This window comes from Bombyx mandarina, chromosome 16, assembly GCF_030267445.1.
Source record: "Bombyx mandarina strain Sakado chromosome 16, ASM3026744v2".
Lineage (NCBI taxonomy): Eukaryota > Metazoa > Arthropoda > Insecta > Lepidoptera > Bombycidae > Bombyx > Bombyx mandarina.
Window position 1 is genome coordinate 711,122 of NC_143222.1, and position 24,511 is coordinate 735,632.

General features: G+C 38.4%; 4 protein-coding genes and 1 long non-coding RNA gene across 6 annotated transcripts; 2 read left to right on the forward strand and 3 right to left on the reverse strand.

Annotated features, from left to right (window-relative positions):
- Positions 1-71: 71 nt before the first annotated feature.
- On the forward strand, positions 72-5,686 carry SF2 (splicing factor 2). The gene is made up of 5 exons (XM_028178779.2): positions 72-462; positions 1,201-1,564; positions 2,235-2,311; positions 2,753-2,871; positions 4,037-5,686. Exons 1-4 carry the CDS (start codon positions 284-286, stop codon positions 2,859-2,861), a joined length of 729 nt encoding a protein of 242 aa, XP_028034580.2. The 5' UTR covers positions 72-283; the 3' UTR covers positions 2,862-2,871; positions 4,037-5,686.
- Coq5 (ubiquinone biosynthesis protein COQ3, mitochondrial) lies at positions 4,035-17,636 on the reverse strand. Its single transcript, XM_028178778.2, has 7 exons — positions 17,361-17,636; positions 16,988-17,137; positions 16,242-16,374; positions 8,824-8,962; positions 8,306-8,394; positions 7,001-7,112; positions 4,035-6,282 (listed from the first exon to the last, which is right to left on the reverse strand). The coding sequence occupies exons 1-7, from the start codon at positions 17,533-17,535 to the stop codon at positions 6,181-6,183; spliced, it is 900 nt and encodes a 299-aa protein (XP_028034579.2). The 5' UTR covers positions 17,536-17,636; the 3' UTR covers positions 4,035-6,180.
- On the reverse strand, positions 12,683-15,021 carry LOC149501192 (uncharacterized). The gene has a single exon (XM_089733810.1). The coding sequence runs from the start codon at positions 14,955-14,957 to the stop codon at positions 13,521-13,523; it is 1,437 nt and encodes a 478-aa protein (XP_089589936.1). The 5' UTR covers positions 14,958-15,021; the 3' UTR covers positions 12,683-13,520.
- LOC114246309 (protein GUCD1) lies at positions 16,388-22,833 on the forward strand. 2 transcript variants are annotated; one of them, XM_028178780.2, is made up of 5 exons: positions 16,388-16,677; positions 20,890-21,082; positions 21,667-21,757; positions 21,962-22,149; positions 22,507-22,833. In XM_028178780.2, the coding sequence occupies exons 1-5, from the start codon at positions 16,512-16,514 to the stop codon at positions 22,697-22,699; spliced, it is 831 nt and encodes a 276-aa protein (XP_028034581.2). In that variant the 5' UTR covers positions 16,388-16,511; the 3' UTR covers positions 22,700-22,833. The 2 variants fall into 2 exon arrangements, with proteins under 2 accessions (XP_028034581.2, XP_089589938.1); XM_089733812.1 differs by lacking the exon at positions 16,388-16,677 and adding an exon at positions 18,075-18,202.
- LOC149501193 (uncharacterized) lies at positions 21,882-24,332 on the reverse strand. Its single transcript, XR_016324376.1, has 2 exons — positions 23,025-24,332; positions 21,882-22,132 (listed from the first exon to the last, which is right to left on the reverse strand). It is a non-coding gene; the product is annotated as an uncharacterized LOC149501193 (long non-coding RNA).
- Positions 24,333-24,511: the final 179 nt, after the last annotated feature.

Genomic DNA, 24,511 nt, shown 5'->3' on the forward strand with positions numbered 1-24,511 from the left:
GGGACGACTACATACACATTTTTGTATAAATCCTTTCAAACGGACTTTTGTAAAAATTATACAGCCACATATTTATAATCTATGACCAGGTTTTTCCGCTTCCGTTTTCATGATTAACGTTTTCTTTTCTGTCAAATCCACCGTGATCCAAAATCGGGACATAGACGCCATATTGCCCGACTTTCAATTACACACAGTAAAGCGTCGGATTGGTGAAATTAGTCGATGAAGCCAACATAATAATAAGTAAACGTTTAAGCAATAATAATATTCTTTAGCTATAATGTCGGGTGGAAGCAGTAGCAACAGAAATGAGTGTCGTATATATGTTGGAAACTTACCACCGGACATAAGGACAAAGGATATTCAAGACTTGTTTTACAAGTTCGGAAAAGTAACGTTCGTTGACCTAAAGAACAGAAAAGGTCCGCCATTCGCGTTCGTGGAATTTGAGGATCCCAGGTGAGTGTTGAATTCGAAAAGAGCAACGGGCTATCTATATCACTAACGTTGTCAATGTCTGAGTAGCGATAATTATCCCGTGTCAGGTGGACGGAATGTTCAGCTGCCTTTGAAGAAGATTTAAAAGAGCGCATACGGTATGCCGCATACACCGCTATCCATACCAGACTGTAGCGAAATGAACAATTTGATTCAGCGTTAATATAATTTTCCACACCACAGATACAGATACAGATTAAGTAAACATTTTTACTGATAAATGAAAATGGGACTTTACTTTAAATTAACAATTAATCATTTATTATTTTATGATTAGTTGACAACTAATTAGTTTAAAAGTTGGCACATATTAAAATATATGAAGGTGGCACAGATTTAATAGTCTGCCAGAGCACCTGTATCCATAAATCTAATAATATTCACCTATGATTTCTAATTATTTCAGAAAAATGAAAATCAATAAAATTTGCTGATTATTGCCAATTATATAAAATTATAACACACATATAAACACACAACATATAAAATTAAAATTACACAATGAGTGATGTCAAAACTGTGTGTGATTGGTTTTTTTTATTAGATATGTCCACTTCATGGTGAGTTGTTACTGTCACTAATGAACGTCAATAATACCAGGTGCACAGCTAAGAGCCTGCCTTGTTTAGAATATACAGTCATATCTACCTAAATTAATCTGAGACAAGTTATTTTAATAAAATCTATTTTGGAAATCAGAGATGCAGATGATGCAGTAAGAGCCAGGGATGGTTACGACTATGATGGGTACCGTCTTCGAGTCGAGTTCCCTCGTGGAGGTGGAGGTGGAGGCTCTCGTGGTTCTCGAGGCGGTGGTGACCGTTGGGGTGGACGAGGGGCAGCACGTGGTCCGCCCGCTCGACGCTCTGAATACCGCGTGCTCGTTACCGGCTTACCGCCCTCGGGTTCCTGGCAGGACCTCAAAGACCATATGCGAGAGGCCGGCGACGTATGCTTTGCAGACACCTTTAAAGATGGATCTGGTGTTGTGGAATTTTTGAGGCATGAAGATATGAAGTATGCTGTTAAAAAGTTAGATGATTCTAGATTTAGGAGTCATGAGGTTAGTTTCTTCCACTTTATTTGAAAATAATTATAAACATAACCCATAATGTGAAAGAACAGTACTGTTGGTGGATTGTCCCAAATTTTTTATCATTGTTACCCAACGTGGACATAAATAAAGTAAGCAAAATAAACTTGAATTCTTTAGCTAGGTTGGACTAAGCTCTCCTTTTTCTGATTATTTGCAATACCAGTATTTTTTTTTTTTTTTTCAATGTTTTTTTCTGACCAAACTTGTTACCAATTTGTTTACTGAATTATAAAAAATGAGATTCTCCTTTCAACATACAGTTAAATATTTTTTTTAAAAAACAATTCACTTTTCATTTATCAATCCATTTATCAATTATGGTAAAGTAATTTCAGTTTGAGAAAAACTGATATGAGATTGAAAAGAACAAATGGAATGCAAAATGTGTGAGACATCAAAACATCATCTCAGCTTAAGTAAACTGAGTTTGCTTTCATATTGATATTACAAAAGAAATTTGAACCATGCTTTCTGAATCTTGCTTTTCTTATGGTCATAGATGATGAAGATTATAAAATGAATGAAAAGAAAGCTATATTACACTGTAAAAGCGTTTTATAATTAACTCAAGAAATTTAAAAAGCAAGCAGTGTCATGTAGTGCAAGATTTTGACGTCTATTAAATATTCATTTCCAGGGTGAGGTGACATATATACGTGTGAAGGAAGACTATGGCGGTGGCGGCGGCGGTGGTGGTGGCGGCGGCGGTGACAGGTACCACTACATACTATTACTACATTAACTGACTACTATATCATTTAATTGGCCAAATATATTGATTAAACTAGCTGACCCGGCAGACTTCGTAGTGCCTCAATCGATAAATAAAAGACCTAACTATTGTATAAAATAAACTTAAAAAAAACAAAAGGAATCCGTCCAACGGGGGACACATCAAAGGAAAAACAAAATTTTATTTTACCTTTTAAACGTCTGGACTTCCACAAATAATTCAAGACCAAAATTAGCCAAATTGGTCCAGCCGTTCTCGAATTTTAGCGAGACTAACAAACAGCAATTCATTTTTATATATATCGATTTTGTTATCTCAGCCCACCTTTGGACATTAACAATTGTGTTGGATAACTTAGTACTATTAAAACTGTCTTTGCTAAGAAGATGTAATTACTTCTAAGGTGATATATTCTTCACAAGGTCTCGGTCATACTCCCCGCGGCGTCGCGGCACCCCAACCTACTCCCCGGTGCGACGCTCCTACTCGCGCTCGCGCTCACGCTCCCGTTCGCGGTCACATAACTACTGACTCCCACAAGGTACTGTACTCTTACGAGATTATATCTAATTAAACATTGCTGTTCACATTTGGTAGGTTCTCTACAATGTACATACATTGTTAGAAACATGGATTATTTATCAGTCGATAAAACTACCATTCTATTAATAAAAACTTAATGGACTTGGATAAATTTAGTCTTATAGATAACTAGCGAAAGTAGGAATCATAATCTGGTCAGCATGGCCGTGCAGGGATACCCTAAGGATACAGATTTTCATAAAATGTAAACATTAGAAAGACCGATGAACATTAAGCACAATTAACATTTGATTACAATTAATGCACACCATATGTTTACCGACATTGTTGGTTTGTCAAAATCAATCGGTAAGTACAAATGTTTTCTATAATTTAGAGACATTCAAATTGAACATTTACCAAATAATTAAGTAGTTTTTTAAATCTACTGAACAGCAAATGTGAACTAAGCAACTGATTTTAATGATTATCAGAACTTCATTTTAAATAATAAGTGGTTCTATCATATAATGATGTCATCAAGTTGAAATGATTGTTTTTATATTGTAGCTGTGTTCATAAAAACATACTGAATTTAAAAAAAATACGATATATTTTCACAGCCTATGACAGACAAGATCCCACTATAACAGATTTTAAAAATAATCCACTATGCCAATTACTCTAGGAACCCCAAAATGAGAAATGGCGATATATACACAAAAGGAATCTCAAAACATAACTTTTATGCTAAAACTAAAAAAAAAACAAGAAAATAAATTTAGACCTAACAATTTTGTTGAGTTCTCTAGTACTAATTTCACTTCTAATGTAATTTTATCTACTAACGTCACACTATTATGTGCGAATTCAACAGACCATTTCAGTGCATCAAAAGTAGTATAACTACGACGAACTTTTCAAGATAATAATCTACTGTTTAAGCAAAATAAAAGATAGATAATGATATTAAAAATAGATTTTGTAGTGTATTAGTGAGGGTACTTTTCTCTTTAAAAGGATTGCTAAGTGCGAGTTGTATAAAGACAGACACACAGTGAGCTGACTTGTTACCCAACATGTGTGCATAATAAAATACTGGTGTTCATAATAAAATAATAAAACAATAAATTTAAAATTTAAAAACATGAAGAAGATGAACAATTCTGTGTGTTTGTGTGCAGCCGTAGAGGTCAGTGACACGCGCCGAGAGGTCATCGCCCCCGGTGCCGCCGCGACTCCCAGCTGTTTGTAGTTCATAAGCCCTCCCACTTGTATACAAACAAACATTCACGTTCAAATGCAAAAATTACATGTTAGCTCTCACTGTATCTTTGGAGACTGTTTTGAGATGAATTTCGTCTGTACTGCTTTTCATACTGTAATGTCCTACAAATTGTGCAATGATTATTAAATTGCAAATTGATAACTAACTGTAGGGTACGAGCTAATATTACGCGAGTTCACTTGTACAGTGAGGCTACAAACCTTTAGGACCATGTTTTTGTTCAAACAAGACTTGAGATATAATATTTTTTAATTTATTTATGAAAATGTAAAGTATAATAGATTCAGATGCATAGGGATGAAATGAATTTTAAGTAATGAAAATGTAATACTCATGCTAAATTGGATATGGGCAAAATTAAAGGGATACTTCAATTTTCCAAAGTTGTAAGCAATTTTATATTTGACCAACAGTTGTGTATTTGTATCGTCTTTAATTCACACAAAGGTGTCCTTTAAACCCAAAAACCTCAAATTTTTTGTTTTGTTAGACAATTTTGAATCTTTATTTATAATTTCATTTTGTTTTTTTAAAGTCTCAAAACAAGTTTTATCCAAAGCATTCTCTAAATTCTACTAATTGGATGATGAGTTAACAATACAATTTTTTTATAAAAAATGTGTCAATAATCAGAATATTGACATTGACGATTTTAAAAGTTCACAGTAGAAACTCATGACTTATTTTTGCTTTTGAACGTGCCTTTCAATGCTTTGTTTCGTTGACTGTTTTAATTTTAAAAATTTATTTTATGAATTGGTGATGGTCTCAAAATTGTAATGTATTAGATATTAGAGCAAACACCCGCGAGTTTGCGACTGAACCACTCTGATGGAAACCATTATACATTTTCAATATAATCTTTCACGATTCCATCCATATATAAGTATCTCTTTTAAATAGTTCATTGTAAAGGTGATTTTTTATTAAAATTGTGAAATAATAAAAATAGTCCACGAGGCACAGCGTTGTTGACACTGACACCGTAGTAATGTATAATAAGACAGAAGGTTTGACATGTATAATTAAAGTAATTTTCTTTTGTTTCATCGACTTTGGATCGTTGGATGTGCTTGGATGGGATCGTTGGAGGTGTGAGTCAGGATCGGAACACGGATGTTAGTGTCGCGGGCTGTAGGACACGACCGGGGGCCTGTGTGTCGCACTGGACGGATCAGGACCGCTGGACGCGCCGGGTATGACGTTATGATTCCTTGCCAAAATAACTTATGTTGAGTGCACGCGAACGTACCGACCTACATGATGTTTGAATCCTTCACTCACTTTATTTGCTTTCACCTCGACGCCCCGTCGTCGGCGGCGGACCCTCTGACACACGCTTCTGTGCTGCGGACGTGAGAGAGTTGGACGCCTGGGAGGTTGGAATGATTGATACGGCAATGGAATTGTGTAATAATGCCTTTGTCTGGTCTTACATATATATAGGTTTAATGATTATTTTGGTTTATAATGTAATTTAGTTATTGGATCTGCATTCCAAAGACCAACCACAGTTTGATGGACTTAATAAATCACTGGAAATAAATTGGCGTTTTATTAAGCTTGCACCTCGCACTGCGCAGGTGCTCGGCAGGCTAGCATCCCGCCCACGTGACGATGAGTGTCATTGTCGTCTATAGGTGTCGGTAATGCCAGGACCTTAGTCAAACCGCTGCCTACCGCTGTCTCCACAAACCTCGTTTGAAAAAGTACCAGGACCCAGCGCCCAAGAAACACCGTAGAGGGAGCTCATTCCAGAGCCAGATGGTACGTGGCAGGATAGACCTCTGGAGACGCACTGTCGAACGCAGCCGTTCCAGGTAGTATGGATGAACTCTGCTCCGATGGTGGGGAGTGCGGGACAACGTGGTGGTATCCCGGATAAGGATGTTATTCGCGTGGCTACTCATCTACCCGGGACACAGCGGCTCGCTCTGTTCCATGTGAACGCGCATTATAAAATGTATTATTGAGGGAAACAAAAACAAAGCATATGTAAATGAACATTGCTATTTCTAATCTTAAACAATAGAAACGTAATTAGATCTTGAAGCCGGAGTGGATGGCCACGGTTCCGAACGTGAGGTTTTCGTAGGCCACCTGTCTGAAGCCTGCGTCTTCTATCATCATCTTGAATTTCTCCTGAAATTAAATTCAGTTTAATTTGTGAAGTCTATTTTTCAACAGATTGATTGATAGACAACAGATGGCGCTTCAGATTCGTACGATTTGTTTAACTATCGCTAAATTCCTGTCGGTGCCGGCACGTGGCTGAGGGAACAGGAGCTAGTGTTTCCGGATCACGTAACAAAAACGAGTACCATAGATTTACTGGTGGTAGGACCTCTTGTGAGTCCGCGCAGGTAGGTATCACCACTCTGCCTATTTCTGCCGCGAAGCAGTAATGCGCTTCGGTTCGAAGGGTGGGGCAACCGTTTTAACTATACTTGAGACCTTAAAACTTGTATCTCAAGGTAGGTGGCGCATTTACGTTGTACCTAGATGATGTCTATGGGCTCCAGTAACCCCTAAACATTAAGTGGGCTGTGAGCTCTTCCACACATTATGTAAGCAATAAAAAAAAAATGACAGTGCGATTTGAGTTCGGGATACTACTAGTGTGCAGAATCCTTTGAATATAGGAACAAAATAGTTTATACAGGTTATAGTTTTGATAACATGCTGGGAGCTGTCACTGGACAACGAACGTCCACCTCAGTAAACACATGGGTCACGCGACGCTTATTGCTTAGGACGAGCTCCCCTCGCGTGACTGCTCCGCGGCAGAAGTGGGCAGGGCCTACCGCAGGCTACAGTTCACAACTCTGCGACCATTCCTTAATGTTAGATTGCTGCACACCTGATTAGGAAACTGCCTGATGCTCTCGACGAGGTACTGGTACGGCTTCCACTGGCCGGCCACCAGCTGACCCAACACCGGGATCACTTGGAACGAGTACTGGTCGTATGCCCTGGGGACGCGCAACTAATTTATATAGGAGCAGCGCACAGCACATTGTCATTACAATGCTAAGGTCGAAAGTTAAAAACACTTATAGGCTATTTCGTTGTAGGTAAAATTATCAATGGTATAAGCTGCGCAAATAAAGAAACCAATCGAAGATGGCGTCTATGTACCTGCTCTGAGAGATGGTAGGGTCAATAAATAAAAATAATGATAGAAAAAAAAAGTTGTTTGTTGTAAAAAAAAAAAAAATTAGAATGTACTTTATGCCCTGGCAGAGGGGGAGGTGTCTCATCTGGGATGCAACTTGCGTAGACACTTTTGCTGCCAGCCATCTAAGTCGCACAACTCGAAAGTGAAAAAACTCGAACTCGACAACAAAGTCAGAACTGATATTTTTTTTGCATGCAGTACGCGCCGTGTGCGACTAAAGACAGCAATAGTTTAGAGTGAGAGCGCATGATCGCCGCCGCCATTTTAGATTCGTTTCTTTATTGGCGCGACTTATAAAAATTATTCACAGCCAAAACTTTTTTAAATTACAAGCTGATCCTGCGAATAAAAATAAATGCTCTGTCGATATGCCAACAGCTCCGGGGGACCGCGCCGCCCTCGAGCGAGGACCACTGCACTGTCCCAACTGATTGATTTGATTGAATTTATTTAAATTCCTAAAATCATCATATCTCTGTGCTGTCCGACTGCACATCAAATATAATAGTTTCATGCCTTCCACTCACTTGCGTTGTTAGCAATATGCAGCAGTAGGCTCCGTGGGTCCATGGCCGACGGAACCACTCGCCATTAATGGGATCGCATTCAATTACCCCAATACAATGAGTTCCATAAAATGCTGTTTCTATATCTACAAAAAAAAATTAACACCATTTTTAGGGATCTTCAGATTGATAAAAAAAGTGACGAATAGTATTCCCGCCGCTTTACATTGCCTCATCGTTGTGTTGGAGCAGACAACACGACCGCGGCCGCCCAGCAATGCACAGTGCACAACACGACGAGAGACCAACAATAGAGATTTAATATTATCTACCTTCGTAAATTTTACAAAATTATTAATCAATTTATTCCCGTCACTTTAGTGCAGTTAATTTAAAAATGTAAAAGCTATTGATCCCCTTATCATGTGCACTATATTATTTTATGTACCGATACAGCGGTGTTGAGATAGCATCAGCTCACCACTGTAAAGCCTCGTTAGGTATTTGACTGAACTCCAAACACATAAAGCGTCCGCCCGGCTTTAGCACTCTGTATGCCTCCTCTAAAACCTAAAACAAAAATGTACCACATATTATAATTACCCTCAGTCTGTAAGTAAGGTGTCAATTCAATTCAAAATAAAAACATTTTTACTCCTCATAGTGGGGAGTGAAAATCTAGTACTTGAATGGAATATGGGGAAGGCTAGTATTCTGATATTCAATGTAGAATCCCAAAATGATAAAGATTTATCATTTCAACAATTCATGACAGTAAGCTCGCTATCATCACTTAACAGGTCTGGAACACTGCCGTCGTTAAACAACATCGTTCAATTCAATACAATTCAAGTCGCCAGCGCTGCTGCAGCAGGATGCCTCCTTCTTCATTTTAATTCTTGCTTTTAAAAGAACATTGGCAGTTTCCCCTGACTACCCAATGTTCAACTATAATCGACATATGGGCGGTTGGTGTTTGATAAGCAAATGAACTCAAACCTTATCAATATGGGTACAGTTTCTGATGCCAAAAGCAATAGTATATGCTGTGTAGGTGTCGTCCGCTACTGGAAGCTGTTCAGCATCAGCACACAACCAATCTATGTCCACACCACTGGATTCCTTTGTGTAACCTAACCTGAAAAGTATATTTAATTTTAAACATTTGACATCATATACTCGTCACTGTGACCTTACAATTGTATAGATTCGCCTACATTAAAATTAAGTTTTTTTCATTTTTTATTCCTTAGATGGGTGGACGAGCTCACGGCCTACCAGGTGTTAAGTGGTTACCGCAGCCCATATCTACAACGTAAATACGGCCACCCACCTTGAGACCTGAGTTGTAAGGACTCACTTTAAACAGTACAACAGCTGCCCCGCCCTTCAAACTGAAATGCATTACTGCTTCTTGGCAGAAATAAGCAGGGTGGTGGTACGTACCCGTGCGAACTCACAGGATGTTCTACGACCAGTTGTTATTATTACATTTAGAAAAAAATAAACAGAAGCTTCATGTGGGTCTACTAAAGCCTGATTGGAATTCTGTGTGTAATCAATTTAAGTGATGTAGGGTCTGAATGTAACTTTTGTGTCATGTATGGGTTTAACATTAACACGGGAGAAATAAAATCTAGATTAGAGTCCATCTAATGTGAAATGTTTTCCCCATTGTCAAAGCTATCAGATGCCATAGTCACTACAATGTGAACATCGCACTAAGCCCACCATGCGTAATGAGGTTAAAATCACAATTGTATTGAATATTGACTGGCCTATCTTCAAAATTGAGTGCACAAATCTATCTATCTATCTCTTAGGTTTATGGCGTTTCCTTTTAGATTTCGCCAATGTCAAGTGTATTTAATACTCTGCTTTCTATAGCGGGCTTCGTGAACGAGCAAGGTCACATATATTCACTAAGAATTAAGTGAGTAGCTAAGAATGTTTGATGACAGGATCTCTGTTGATTTACCTAAAACAAATAAGACGCACACAATATATATACAGGGGTTAGTTCGATAACAGACAGACAAACTACAGCTTAATATTATTATGGTTAATGAATGAACTAAGAATATAAACGAAAGGGGAGTTGACAAGGGAAAGAAGAGATTTGAGATCAATGGGGCGAGGAATATCAGGAGGAATGAGATCATAGAGGGAGGAAGATAGACGAGGACAACTGAAAAACATGTGATTTGGAGAGCCTTCGTCAAGACCACATTCGCAAATAGAACTATCCCTGATATGAAGTTTAGCCAGATGGACGGGGGTACACGTATGGCCTAGCCTTAATCTACAGATCGTACTTGTAACGCGTTTATGTAAATCTTTGAAGTTGCAGAACCAAGGTCGGGGAGGAATAAAGCCTTGAATATCAGCGTAGTGTTTACCTTTAGAAAAAACTAGTCTTTTGCCAACAAGAATTCCAAGAAGAAAGCAATCGTTGTTTAGCTATTGGGAGTAAATCATTAGAATAAACTCTGTAATGATCCATACAGCCAGTTGTTGTGGCGTCTTTGGCACAAAGATCTGCAGTTTCATTACCTAAAATGCCACTATGGCCAGGCAACCAAGCAAGGACAACTTCAATGTTTTTAGAATGGCAGCTGAAAAGTAAATTTTTTATTTTTAGTATGTAAGGAAATTTAAATTTTGATTTAAATTGGTTAGCAACGATAGCCTGTAAACAACTCTTAGAATCAGTAAGAATAACAGATTTATTTAGTTTATGGGACTCAATGAATGATAATGCTTCCAGAATAGCTATGGACTCACCAGAGAAGACTGAAGCTTGAGGGGGGCATTTAAAATTGAGAATCACATTGTATTTAGGAATCCAGACAGCGGAGCCAACACAACCCTGGTCTGACAACTTAGAAGCATCAGTGTAAATGATGAGCCAATCGGACCAATGCTTGGCGATGTATCTATTTAACTGGGAATTTGCAGAATGGCATTTTTTTTCTATGCCGAGATCTAAAAGAACTTGAGGCTGAAAGATAAGAGCCTTAAAAGAGATGTCGAAAAGAGGAAATTTTTGATATTGAAATACAGGACAAGGAAGGCGGAGATAGCTGACAAAACTATTGAAAAGGCAGGGATAATCCTTGTGGTACCAATATTTATTAGAAGAGATAAAATCAGAAAGGATATGGAGTTTAGAGATAAGAGGATGATAAGGAGATTGAATGACTTTAAAAAGGAACCGGTCAGATAAGTATTGTCTTCTAAGGAATAAGGGGGCATCGCCGCATTCTACCTGAAGAGCATTAATAGGTGACGATTTCATAGCTCCACAGATTAATCTCAGACATTTAGATTGAAGTTTGTCAAGGGAACTCATAGCAGATTTGTTACAAGGGTCAAGAAGGAAAGTGCCATAGTCTAAGTGACTACGTACTAAGGCGTTATACATAAGTTTTTGAGTATAGGGGTGACAGCCCCACCAGACACCAGACAAGGAACGCAGAATGTTAATATTTTTCTCACATTTTTTAACAATATGATTAATATGATGGACACCAGTTAATCTAGAATCTAATACAACACCAAGAAATTTCCCATTGTCTACAACCGAAAAATTTTGTTGATCGTAAGATATTGAAACGTTGGGACAAGATCTGGACCGAGAGAAAACAACCACTTTGCTTTTAGGAATAGATAGGGACAGACCGTGGTCTGAGAGCCAGTCTAGGAGATAGCCTATGCCTGAATTTAGGCGAGAAGAGGCCTCATCAATATTCTTAGAAGAAACGTAGAGTGCGAGATCATCAGCATATTGTAGAACTTGACAAAAGGAATTAACCGAAAGCTCTAAATCGTACGTATAAATACTGTAAAGTAATGGGCTGAGGACTGACCCTTGGGGGAGCCCCTTCCACAGCTGTCTGGGAGAGGAAGAATAATTTGGAGCACGAATATATACGAATCTAGGAGACAGGAGATTAAAAATTATGTTTACAATCTTCACAGGAATACTCAGCTGGAGCATTTTCTGCCTGAGCACTGGAAGAAGAACATTGTCATACGCAGATGACACGTCCAGAAAAACACCTACCAAAGACTCATTTTTAGAGAAGGAAATACGAACGTCTGTTACAAATATGCTTAAACTATCCATAGTGCTAAAACCTTTTCGGAATCCAAACTGAGATTTAGCTAATATGTTCCTATTTTCTACAATCCATTCCAAACGGTTCTTGATTAAATGTTCCAATATCTTAGCCATTGTACAGGACAAAGCGATTGGCCGATGGCTAGAAGGGTCAGGGCTGGGCTTTCCAGGTTTTAAAATAGGGATGATAATCTGAGTCCTCCATTCGTCAGGTGGAGTTCCAGATAAAAATATATTATTAGGAATGGAAAGGAATACCTGTTTTACAGAGTTACTGCTTTGAGAAATAAAAGAGTATGGAATCCCGTCAATTCCTGGGGATGAATCACTTAAACCCTCCAAGACAGCTGAAAGTTCCTCCCAAGAAAAAGGAGACTCAAAAGCATCAGTAGAGTTAGAGAATAAAGCGGAGGGGAAAGTTTCTTCCAAGCAAGGTACAGAAGGAGAGGCTAACCTACAGGAAAAATGTTCAACCCAGTCAGAAGGATCGTTAGATGAGATGACAGGAGCAGGAACAGAGCAGCGATATCGTCTCATATTCTTCCAGACTTTAGAAGGGGGAGTAATAGGAGAGAGCTCCTCGCAAAAACGCAACCAACCAGATCTTTTCTTTTCTGATAAAAGTCTTACAGTCTTGGCTGCAATTCTCTGGTAAGAGATGAAATTTTCCGAGCTCATAGCAACCGAATAAGCATCCTCAGCTTCTGATCTGTTCTGGCAAGCTTGAGTGCACTCTGAATCTCACCACGGGGGAGAAGGGATTTTACATCTAGCAGTGTTTTTGAGAGGTATAGAATTAGCAGCAGAAGAAAGGAGAGCGTTTCTGAAACATACGTAAGAAGAAAGGACATTGCCAGGGTTAATCAAAGGAATATTCATTATTTCTTGATCTAAATGAGATCTGAATTGAGACCAATCAGCTCTGTGAATATTAAATTTTAAGAGAGGTGGAAGGGAAGCATTAGGAATAGAATTAAGGGAATCAGGAATTGACAGAATGATGGTAAAGTGATCACTACCGTGAGTGGAAGGAAGGACAGACCAGGAGAGGCTAGAAGCCAAGGAAGGAGAAGTTAAGGAAAGGTCCACAGCAGTCTTTGGATTCTGAGATGGAGGAACTCTGCGAGTAGGGGACCCATCATTCAGTAAACACAAATCTAGTTCATCACAGAGATCAAGAAAAGGAAAAGAAATAGAATCACAGTAATAACAACCCCAAGATGTATGGTGAATATTAAAATCACCAAGGATAAGGATAGGTGGAGGAAGACTTGTAATAATAGTTTTTAATTCAGAGAGAATAGCTAAGTTAGGTTCAGGGATGTAGATGGAGAGGAAAGAAATATTATTAACTCTAACAGCAACAGCAAAAATGCTATTACTGTGGGAAGGAAGGGAGATTTGTTTAAATATCACATTTCTAGATACTAAAATAGCAGAACCAGCATAACCATCTAACCTATCGTCCCGGAGACATGAGAAACCCGGGATCCTAAAGTTGGATCCGGGCTTAAGCCATGTCTCCTGGACAGCAAAGATAGAAGGATTGTGTTTATTAATAAGGGTGATGATATCATTCTTCTTGTGACGAATGCTGTGACAATTCCATTGTAGGAATTTGGGCATTTTTAATAATTTTATTAAGCTCAGTAAGTTTAGATAGGACATTGTTCGGTAGTTCAAAGTCCCCAAAACGGGAAAATATATTTAAAATTGTAGAAAGTAAGAGTTCCAGGAGATTGTCATTGGGAGAAACATCATCTGAAGGATAGGCACTCCCATTAGGGAGACTAGGAGGGGGAGTACTAACAATAGCTCGATGAGCTTGTCTATTATAACCTGGACTGGATGCCGGAGCTGGAGGGGATTTTTGAGTACAGTCAGTGCGACGGTACGAGACTGAATTGGATATGGCTTGGATGTGGGGAGAAGATTGGGTTAGGGTTTGGAAAGATTGAGTGGGAAACGGGGGGGGAGGCGTACGAGAAATGTCTGCAAAAGATCTTCTGACTTGTGGAAACCTGACTGCCGCTTCGTTGTATGAAATATTTTCTTGTGACATCAGAAGTTTGATAGATTTCTGTCTAGAATATTCAGGGCAAGATGTATCTATGGCTTTATGGTTACCAGAGCAAAACAAACAGGTAGGTATCGGAGATAAACTATTACATTCAATACCAGAGTGAGATTTCGCACAGATAAAACAACGCGCATTTGACCGGCATTGCGTAGCAACATGTCCAAACCTGCAGCAATTATTGCATTGAATAGTTGGTAAAATGTATGTTTGAACTGGGAGGGAATTGAAAAAGCAGTAAACCCTTTCAGGAAGCTTTTGGCCAATAAATGTAAGGACAACTGTCGGAGTTGGAGTCCAAATAGGGGTGTTGTTTTCAATTGATTTTTTATTGAGTCGTCGGGCTCTGATGACACGTCCAAAACCATCAGGAACTTCAATGGAAGAGACTAATTCTTCTAAGGTCCACTCTACGGGGACGCCTCTTACAATACCCATGCGAGTCACATTATAAGAAGGTATAACGGCATTGTAATTGGCTGCGACAAGACCTGGGTGATCTAGGAAGGAATTTGCGGCAACAGCAGTTTTAAATTGGACTGAGACTCGGTTTCGGCCGATACGTTTAACACCGTCTTTAGCAACGTCCTTGATATTGTTGTGGTGTAAAAAGTGACCAAACTTAATTGGGCGTAGTGTAACACTAGCCGAAGACTCGCAATCTTTGCTTACGTGGATCAAAAAAGGAGCAACATCCTGATCCAAATATCGTTTTCTGTTGCCGTCATATTCTGGTAAGGTATACACAGATTGAACAGATCCGATTACTTGTGCTACTGTATTTTTCTTTGGTGGTAAAGAGGAATGATCAGAATTTGGAGGCGATTGTCTTTTTCTAGAAGGATGGATTACCTCCGTGTCCATTGGGATTGATGAGTTAGTTGGGTCAAGGAGATAACCTCCCCCGGGATCGGGGGGGTCAACGCCGTTCATAATTACACTATTTACACTAAACTACTATATTATAATACTTACAAATAAGACAACACACTTATATAAACACACAAAACTAATAATTAGCTAATCAACAGGGAATAGAACCCAATAAAGCACCCGAAAATTATTAACACTCTCACCGCCATACGGTCCGCCGGCGGGTCATATATTTTCGAGTTAGACACGCCACCAATATGTTGCAGTAAACGAGATTAGCAGGCCGTACGGGTCGCCGGCGCACCGCATGTTTCGCGCCAAAATATAACAAAATTTCTGTAACTACTTAAAACAATTTCGAGTCTGTCACGCCACACCTAATAATCAATCATTAGCCCGCTGGCGGCCCGCACGGCTTGCAACGGTCGCATTTTCGCGCGTTTTTCTTTAGATTACTATTACTTTCTTGTGCATTTCATCATTTGTGCGAAGTTTTTATCATTATGTCGGATTCAGTAGATGACTCAGACTACCAACCATCTACAGACGTAGAATTCGGAATCATAAATAGGTGTTCTGATGATAAATCTTCAGAAGGAAGACACCATACATACAGACGCCAATACCAACATCCGTCAGAAGCGGCAAAAGGCTTGACAAGTCTATAAGCATGTGAAGTAAAAAAGAAAGTCAATACTTAGTTTGCCCTTCAAATTTCTAATTTTTCTTTTCCAGTAGTCTCCGAATGCTTTACAAACTTCCATAGCGCCATTATAAGGCAGTAATGTCATTTTTTATGAAGTTCCTATCGTTTATAATGTATTTTTATTTGCTGTAATTAACCCTCTAGTAATCCTATAAATTTAAAGATACAGCAACAATTTTTTTTTTAAATTGTAGGTAAAACAGTAAATTTTTCATCTGGCAGCTTCACTTTTCTGTAACAGCAGGCCATCCACTATAAAATTAATATGAAATCACGAGGTGGTAGCGGACCGCACGGCCTGCTAGTACAAATAAATAGTGAGTCCGCCAGCCGCCCGTATGGCCTGCTAAGCTCGTTATCGATTTTTCACCACGGCCTGCACGGCTAGGTATAGTTGCGACCGCCGGCGGACCGCACGGCCTGCCGCACTGACAAATTCTGTATATAGGTGGCGGTGAGAGTGTTAAACAACCAAAACACTTGCTTCAAACACTTAACCCCAGTATCAAAAAAACGTGCACAAATCACCACCAACTAGTACCAAACTTAGTAATGATTGATTTATGGAAATGCAGTAGATAAAAATTGTCCATTACAACTATCTATATTATAAAAAGAATGATGTAGTAAGTGATGACCTTTCTGCTCTGGCTTTTCCTACATCCAGCATGGCCTGGTTTATGTCACACACTGTGACAGAGCTGCGAGCTCCTTCTGTAGGTTTTGAACGAAGATTTTGAAGATATTTTATGTACCTAAATGTAATGTCCCCTGAAACATTTTAAGTTTTTGTAAGTCATAGATTAAGAAAAACTTGAACTGCAACATTTATTTGTTCACATCTAACAGTGTATTTCTAAAGATAATTTATACTAAGCACAACTACTACTACTACTATCAGCTCTCAGATGTCCATTATTAGAGATTCACTGCAACCGCAAGCCCACAATGACCAGTTCTGTGCTGCTCGCGTCCTACAGATCTTCGAGACCTTCAAAAGGTTTCAGTCAACATTGTGGAAGGACTACCCATGCTATGTCTTGCCAAACAAAAGAACTCCCACTGGACAAATTGGTTTGTGCATGTATTTTTTTTTATTTTTTATTATTAAATATAAATTATGACACGTACAGCTTCAACAGAGGTTTAAAAAGTGCCCTTAGAAGTCAGCCTGGCTATACCCCTAATGTTGCCAATGTCTATAAGCAAAATTAACCACTAATCACCACAGTATGGGCTACAATTTCAAAAATCAAAACATTTTTTATAAAGTATAAATTCTTATTGCAGTTGCTTAAAGCAAGCTTCCAAAAACACAAGTTTCATAAAAATTAAAAAGAAATTTAATTTAAAAAACAACATTAAAATAATAATAACAACAAACCTGTCCCTCCAGCCATATCCAGTAAACTGGTTTCCGGCATTGGTGCCAAGCGAGCCATGAATATGTCTTTCCATACTCTATGTATTCCAAAGGACATTACATCATTCATTAGATCATACTTGCCTGCTACCGTTTCGAATACTTCGTGAACTGTGAATATATGTTTTAAAATACAATAAAATTTGAGACTACATTTATAATGTTTGACGAGTTTTATTTTTGTTTAGTTATTTTTTATTTATAGAATTAGAATATGTAGTAGTTTGAATCCTTGGTTATTGTGGGCTCATTATACGCTCACATTGCGATGTCTACGGATTTCTCATAGCAGAGCAAGCAACTGCATAAATTTTCATTCTTTATTCTATTGTACCTTTCTTAGTTTTTTCATTTTCGTCAACAGTTTGAAATCCAAAATGAGTTTGGTTTTTGCTTTGTCTCTCTTCATTGTTGGCAGCGGACTGTGTGGCCAGTAATCGCGCCCTGATGTGGGACCGCGAAGGCCTGTACGTTTCAGCTAAACGAAATAATCCTCTCTTCAGAGCCATCACAAAATTTGTTTGTTTTGATGTTGATCACTTTTCTCTGAAGAGGTTACATTTAGAACTTGCATACATCATAGATTATACACTTATGGCATACATCATTGAAATCAGCTGGTTTGTCGCACCCTTGCTGTCAATTTGACAGCTTCTCGTTTTGTTACTGCTTAGCTTAAAAAAATCGAAAAATTTAATACAAATGGATTAGAACTTTTTGACGGGAATGCGAGGAGTAAAGCTGTGGTATTTGTTTTATTTTGTCTATTTAGTATTTCTTTAGGTTTAAATTTGTAATAACGGTGGTTTATTAACTGTTTAATATCTGTGAAAGTGCACAAATGTGGGAAAATGAAACAAAGCCGCTGGAAGTAACTTTTCGGATCCTCCAAAAAGTCCACTGAAAAAATCACAGTAAATGATCACCATTTTACTGAAATTATATTTCATCTCATCTCATCTCAATTCATCAATTTTCATAAAAATATAAGTTAAAATAGACATGACTTAAAAGTCTTAGTTCCCAGGTCGTAAAGTACCTGAAAAAAACTTCATTTTAATAAAAGTGAACAGAATTCCAAAATAAAAAGTGTTGGCAGAAACACTAAAACAATGTTTGTATTTTGTTTTTAATTTACTCTAAAAATGTTAAAGAATATGTCTGACGAAGAAAAGAGTAAGTTTTTAAAATATTAATAATTTTAAAGTTATATATTAATCGAGCCGCCTAAAAGAAATATTCTTATCTCCAGCTATAACATGCAAGTAACTCTATTTATTAAAAGTTCGCAGATTCGAAAGGCACATCAATTTAATGCTTTTTGAACTTTTCCTTTTTTTTATTGCTTAGATGGGTGGATGAGCTCACGACCACCTGGTGTAAAGTGGTTACCGGAGCCCATAGACATCTACAACGTAAATGCCGCCACCCACATTGAGACATGAGTTCTAAGGTATCAGTATAGTTACAACGGCTGCCCAGCCCTTCAAACCGAAATGCATTACTGCTGCACGGCAGAAATAGGCAGCGTGGTGGTACCTACCTGTGCAGACTCACAAAACGTCCTACCACCTTTTCTTTGAACTGTAACTTATGGATATTTAATAGGTTGTAGAGTTATGTTTAATTGGATTTGCTTTTGGCCACCATAAGCTATAAGCATTGGAGAACCAAAAGCCCCAAGCTTACTCCATAAAAAAGATCTTGGCATATGGAATAACAGATGTACATTGATGTTTTAATATTGGTATAACAATTAGCCTTAATAAATTACTTACTAAAAATTAACACAATAAGCTACCTTTTGCTCTGTGGCTTTATGAAATAAGGATTAAACCAGCCACATCCATGTTTCAATTAGAATGCTGTGATATTAACAATATTTTTTCATGAGAAAACTAAGTTCTAAGTAATGTAGTTGCGAAAGCCACACATTTAGCCAGGTGTACAAAGCATAATACTCTATATTGAAACTTAATTATGGTAGCGTTAATAAATCTGGTATTATCACTAAAAGCATAGTGTAAATCTGAAACTCACACCTCAGGGTGGGTGGTGGATTTTAAAATTTGTCTATAGATATCAATATAAGCTTATAAGGGTTACAGTATTCATTTAACAACAGGTTAGTTGAGAGCTTATCCAATCATTTAAGCATTAAAAAAATATAGAAGATATTAAAATGTATATGTATAATTATTTAGGCAGTGTTTGTAACTTAAGCTATTTCAGTATTATGTTGAATTTCACTGTAACATGGTGAAATGAGAGGCTCTAACTATACCTAGTCAGGTCATAAGTATTGTCACACAGTAAAAACTTTTCTTTTAGAATGCTGGTCACAAAAAAGTTTATTGAATTCGAATTTCGAATCGTTCATGAAAATAAAAATGTATACTGTATAGAATTTTACTCATTTTTAAATATGGAGTGGACGCTTAAAGAAGACCGTGTTGCAGGTTACGCGCCAATTCGAATTTTTAACATACAGAAAATTTTGAATATAACCAAAAGATTCGTTTATCGTACCATCAAACGATACAATGAAGACTCTAGTGTAGATGACAGGTCAAGAAGTGGTCGCCCTCGGTCTGTTAGGACTCCAGCAGTGATAAAAGCTGTGAAGGCGCGAATTCAAAGAAATCCCAAACAAAAGCAGAAACTGTTGGCCCTTCAGATGGGGTTAAGCAGAACCACGGTGAAAAGGGTGTTAAATGAAGACTTAGGGCTTCGGGCATATCGAAGAAAAACAGGATACCGTTTGAATGCTCGTCTAATGGACCTGAGACTGAAGAGATGCCGCGCTTTGTTGAAGCGGTACGCGGGCAAAAAATATCGGGAAATTATTTTTTCGGATGAAAAAATTTTTACCGTAGAAGAGAGCTACAACAATCAAAATGATAAGGTGTACGCACACAGTAGTGAAGAAGCGAGCAACCGTATTCCGCGTGTCCAACGAGGTCATTTTCCATCCTCGCTCATGGTATGGTTGGGAGTTTCTTATTGGGGCTTAACAGAGGTACATTTTTGTGAGAAAGGTGTAAAACCGAATGCAGTTGTGTATCAAAATACAGTCCTGACTAACCTTGTGGAACCTGTTTCTCATACCATGTTCAATAACAGGCACTGGGTATTCCAATAAGATTCGGCGCCAGCTCATAGAGCGAAGAGCACACAAGACTGGCTGGCGGCGCGTGAAATCGACTTCATCCGACACGAAGACTGGCCCTCCTCCAGTCCAGATTTGAATCCGTTAGATAACAAGATATGGCAACACTTGGAGGAAAAGGCGTGCTCAAAGCCTCATCCCAATTTGGAGTCACTCAAGACATCCTTGATTAAGGCAGCCGCCGATATCGACATGGACCTCGTTCGTGCTGCGATAGACGACTGGCCGCGCAGATTGAAGGCCTGTATTCAAAATCACGGAGGTCATTTTGAATAAACTTTAGTGTCATAAGAATCTATGTTTTGTTAAGTTCATTTTGGTATATGAATGGTTACCTAATGAATAAACTTGTTTTAAATATTTTACATTAAACATGTGACAGAATTTATGACCTGACTAGGTACTTGAGACCTTAGGACTTATATCTCAAGGTGGGTGGCGTCTTTACGTCGTAGATGTATATGGGTTTAAGTAACCACTTAACACCAGGTGGGCTGTGAGCTCGTCCACCCATCTAAGCAATAAAAAAAAGAATTTGTTAAAAAAATTAGATAAATATTGACTTTTTTCAGAAACTTGTGTATCATCAAAACACAATTTGGAAAAACTTTTATGAAATGTTTACTCTCATTTGCCCCCTTTAGCTTTGGGTGATAATTTAATACAGATCCATAATGTAAATGAAATATTTCAGGATCTGTACGTATTGAACACAAGGTAGAACATTTTCAGCAGCGTTATTATTGGGACTGTGGAGTATCATGTATTATCATGCTACTCTCTAATAAGCAACGAGAAGACTTCCTGGCACGGTTCAATGAGATTTGTGAAGATGAAGGCTTTGGAGAGTCCACTTGGACTATTGACCTGTGTTATTTATTGAAAAGGTTAAGTTAATGCTGGTAAATGAGCAACCAACTTACAATTTAATTGATATATTTTTTGGTTTATTATTTGGTATGGGTCAGTTTGAACATAGTTTACTCTACCATCACTAATTTCATAAAGTAATTCAAATGTTACTGCTGCTAGGCACTAACTAAATTTTGTTGACGATTGAAGTGATTCATTTATTTATGTGCAGTGAGTACTGCACATTGAAATGACTGTGATATTGTCACACAGCTGGAGACAGTCAAACATAAGCTAGCTAGAGTGTTATAATCATAGTGCAGTAACAAACATAAATATGTATTACCTATATCATGGTCTCAGATTTCTTCATTAACCCCTCAATAGGCTTTGAGCTAGGACAGATGGGAACAATAGTGAAATACTGTATTGTATTATATGTTATGTTCTACTGAACCAATTGATCCTAATAACCAGATCATAACCAAAATTGAATTCCTCCATTACTAACAAATAAGATATAGATCATTTGATTTATATTTTTAAGCCACCACAGTAACCTTTGCATGAATGCAATAAAACTGTGAGATGTAACAAATGAATAATACTCTTTCCTTAGGTTTCATATTAAACATTGCATGTACACAATACTCCTTGGTGTTAATGAAGATTACAGGAGACATGGTTACTACGATAGGATTATGCACTTGGTAAGATGCCTCACCACCACTATCTTCTAAACAATATTTTTGTATCTTAGTTATTGTTTTAAAAGTTTGAGTGTAATATTTTTAAATTAGGCATGACCAGCAGAAATGACAATTAGTCAAACAATCCTATACTTTTTTTAATTTATTTTCTTAATTATACAATCTAGGACTTGAAGCAGTTATTTGTTATCGTTTGTCATCCAGGATACACAACGGGTTTACAGTCGTTTTCGTGACGCCCTCGACTCGGGTGTACAGGCTGTGGAGCGATCTGTCTCTATGAAGGAGCTGGTCTCCCACCTCACCGATCGGGGCCCGGCTATAGTACTTGTGGATGGGGGTCTGTTGTCGTGCGACTTGTGCAAACACAATAAGCTGAAAGCAGAATTCAGGTAAGACTGATAATATTAATTTATTGATGAGCAACATACATTACAAGTAGCACTTTAGTATAACAATAGGGGCTCCACATTAAACGGCCCAAACCTAGGTTTTGTCGTGTGCTACGGATGAATGAAGAACCAACGAGTCCACAAGTACACTTAAACCTCGAATATCTATTAAATATCTTAACGAAGATTCTTTTTTTTTTTATTGCCCTTGTAGGCAGACGAGCATACGGCCCACCTGATGGTGAGTGGTTACCGTCGCCCATGGACTTCAGCAATGTCAGGGGCAGAGCCAAGCCGCTGCCTTCTGGGCATTTTGTTCCGGGCAGTCTTTATAATGTAGTGGTGGTGTTCCGGCAGACGTTGCTTCGGCAGCAATTACTACCGCGGCCACTACGTGCTGCTCGTGGGCCACACCGCGCGCCGGCTGCTGTACCGCGACCCCGCGCTCTCCCCGCGCCTGTGCGCCACCGCGCCGCGCCGCCTGCAACAAGCCCGCCTCACCAGCGGCACCGACCACGACATTATATTCATTTATAACAGTTACAGATGAGCAAGTAGACCCGCCCACCTCCACCCGCCATCGGAATCTTATACAGAAAACGATATTCATCAAATAATGACTGAATTTTGCTAATGTTATAATAATAACCAGATTTTTGTAAATATATTTTAATTATTAATAAATGTTTATTTTTTCACCACAACAAAGTACAGGTATACTGTTTATATTGTAAACTAAAAAGAATCCTAACGACAAAAACAAATGTTCCCAAGTAGGTAAATATTTTCGGAATAAACAAGATACTGTCTATCAATAGCACAAGCGAGCGAGGTGGCACACACTTACCGCTATCATTGTTACAGCTGATACGTACCTCGGCTCTGAACAATAGGTAGGTACACATTTCTTATGTAAAGTAAATCGATACAGCGGCAGTATTCACATCTCAGCGCCCCAAACGTCATTACGGATCCTCCCGATCCCTTAACGGTGCTTTTAGGTACCACAAGCACCGGTCACCGCCCTCCGCCAACCCTTCGCTTGCAACGAAGGGCTCGACGAGTAAATTAACCCTCAGACACAGCCCACTGCGTTTCTCGCCGGATCTTCTCAGTGGGTCGCGTTTCCGATCCAGTGGTAGATTCTGCGAAGCACTGCTCTTGCTAGGGCTAGTGTTAGCAACACTTCTGGTTTGAGCCCCGTGAGTCAACACGTCCACGAGAAGGTGATATAGCCCCTCAAGGCTATCACTATCAGCATAGATATAAAAAACAATCTCGGCAGTTCTTAGTCTGCGCGGAACATAACCAAAACCTTTAATATGATTAGTACACAGTACACACTACACACTACACAATAATACACATAACACATTCACACACACTAGGAACCCTATACTATCTCGTTCTACAATCTGTGGTGTAGGGTGTAGTGCTCTATTAGTCGCAATGCAATTGTTTCCGTGAATATCGAATAATATCGATTGAACACTTGACCATTTAATGTTATTTAAATACTTGTTTGTGAGTGATAATGTCAATTCTTACTTCCTGTCCTAATATTATAAAATTTTAATATTTCTAAAAATATTTGGTATTTGAATCCATTCTTGATAAATTTCGTAGTAAACGTCTTATGAGTTGCGTCGCATTGTATTTTAACTATTCATAAGAGTTTGACAGAACAGTGCAATCGTCCGACATAAGGGTTAGAAGAATGGTCCTACATTTCTAATCGATTTCTATTATAATATTCATTATGTTAATGAAAGGCGTCGTTTGTCTATGGTCGGTAAGTTCCCTCGACTTCAGTGGCCCTGACGTCCTATGTACACTCGATGACAAAGTTGTCGTGCTATTTATACTTTAGTTTGTAAACTTTGTATAACAAATATTTCAGCGATTGACTTCGGCGTTTATAAAAGAACATTTATACATCCCAAACACCAATTAGTTCGATCCGTTCCATCCAGAAAAGTTTCTTGTGTATTTTAGGTAATACGTCTAAATCTACGCAGTAGGGGATATTATTATGAGTTCTCTTCTTCTACTTTGTTCAGTTGAGGGTGTTGTATGAAGTTTCCGTGGTTTAATAATTAAGATGACCGGTGTTCTTGTATTGAATGCCGCCTTGATACCGAGGTTCAAATCCTCTTGAGTGGCGTTTAGTATTTATTCTACATAAACGTGTACGTATATGTAATTTACAAAAAAATGTGTTAATTTTATAGTTACATACTGTTGTTCGCGCTGTGAGCCCGCATGGGTAGGTACAATCATCCCGCCCGTGTCTGCCGTGACGCGTGACATGATAAGTCTCTGTTTAAAGGGTGGGAGCTTCGGATGCGAGACAATGCCTCAG

Coding starts and splice junctions, on each gene's coding strand:
- LOC114246309 (XM_028178780.2), top strand. CDS start 16,512: ATGTCCATTATTAGAGATTCACTGCAACCGCAAGCCCACAATGACCAG. Junction 16,678..20,889: donor AACTCCCACTGGACAAATTG/GTTTGTGCATGT, acceptor GAAATATTTCAG/GATCTGTACGTATTGAACAC. Junction 21,758..21,961: donor ACGATAGGATTATGCACTTG/GTAAGATGCCTC, acceptor TTTGTCATCCAG/GATACACAACGGGTTTACAG.
- Coq5 (XM_028178778.2), bottom strand. CDS start 17,535: ATGGCTCTGAAGAGAGGATTATTTCGTTTAGCTGAAACGTACAGGCCT. Junction 8,963..16,241: donor GGAAAAGCCAGAGCAGAAAG/GTCATCACTTAC, acceptor TATACTTTTCAG/GTTAGGTTACACAAAGGAAT. Junction 8,395..8,823: donor ACTGTACCCATATTGATAAG/GTTTGAGTTCAT, acceptor TTTTTGTTTTAG/GTTTTAGAGGAGGCATACAG.
- LOC149501192 (XM_089733810.1), bottom strand. CDS start 14,957: ATGAACGGCGTTGACCCCCCCGATCCCGGGGGAGGTTATCTCCTTGAC.
- SF2 (XM_028178779.2), top strand. CDS start 284: ATGTCGGGTGGAAGCAGTAGCAACAGAAATGAGTGTCGTATATATGTT. Junction 463..1,200: donor GTGGAATTTGAGGATCCCAG/GTGAGTGTTGAA, acceptor TTTGGAAATCAG/AGATGCAGATGATGCAGTAA. Junction 2,312..2,752: donor GGTGGCGGCGGCGGTGACAG/GTACCACTACAT, acceptor ATTCTTCACAAG/GTCTCGGTCATACTCCCCGC.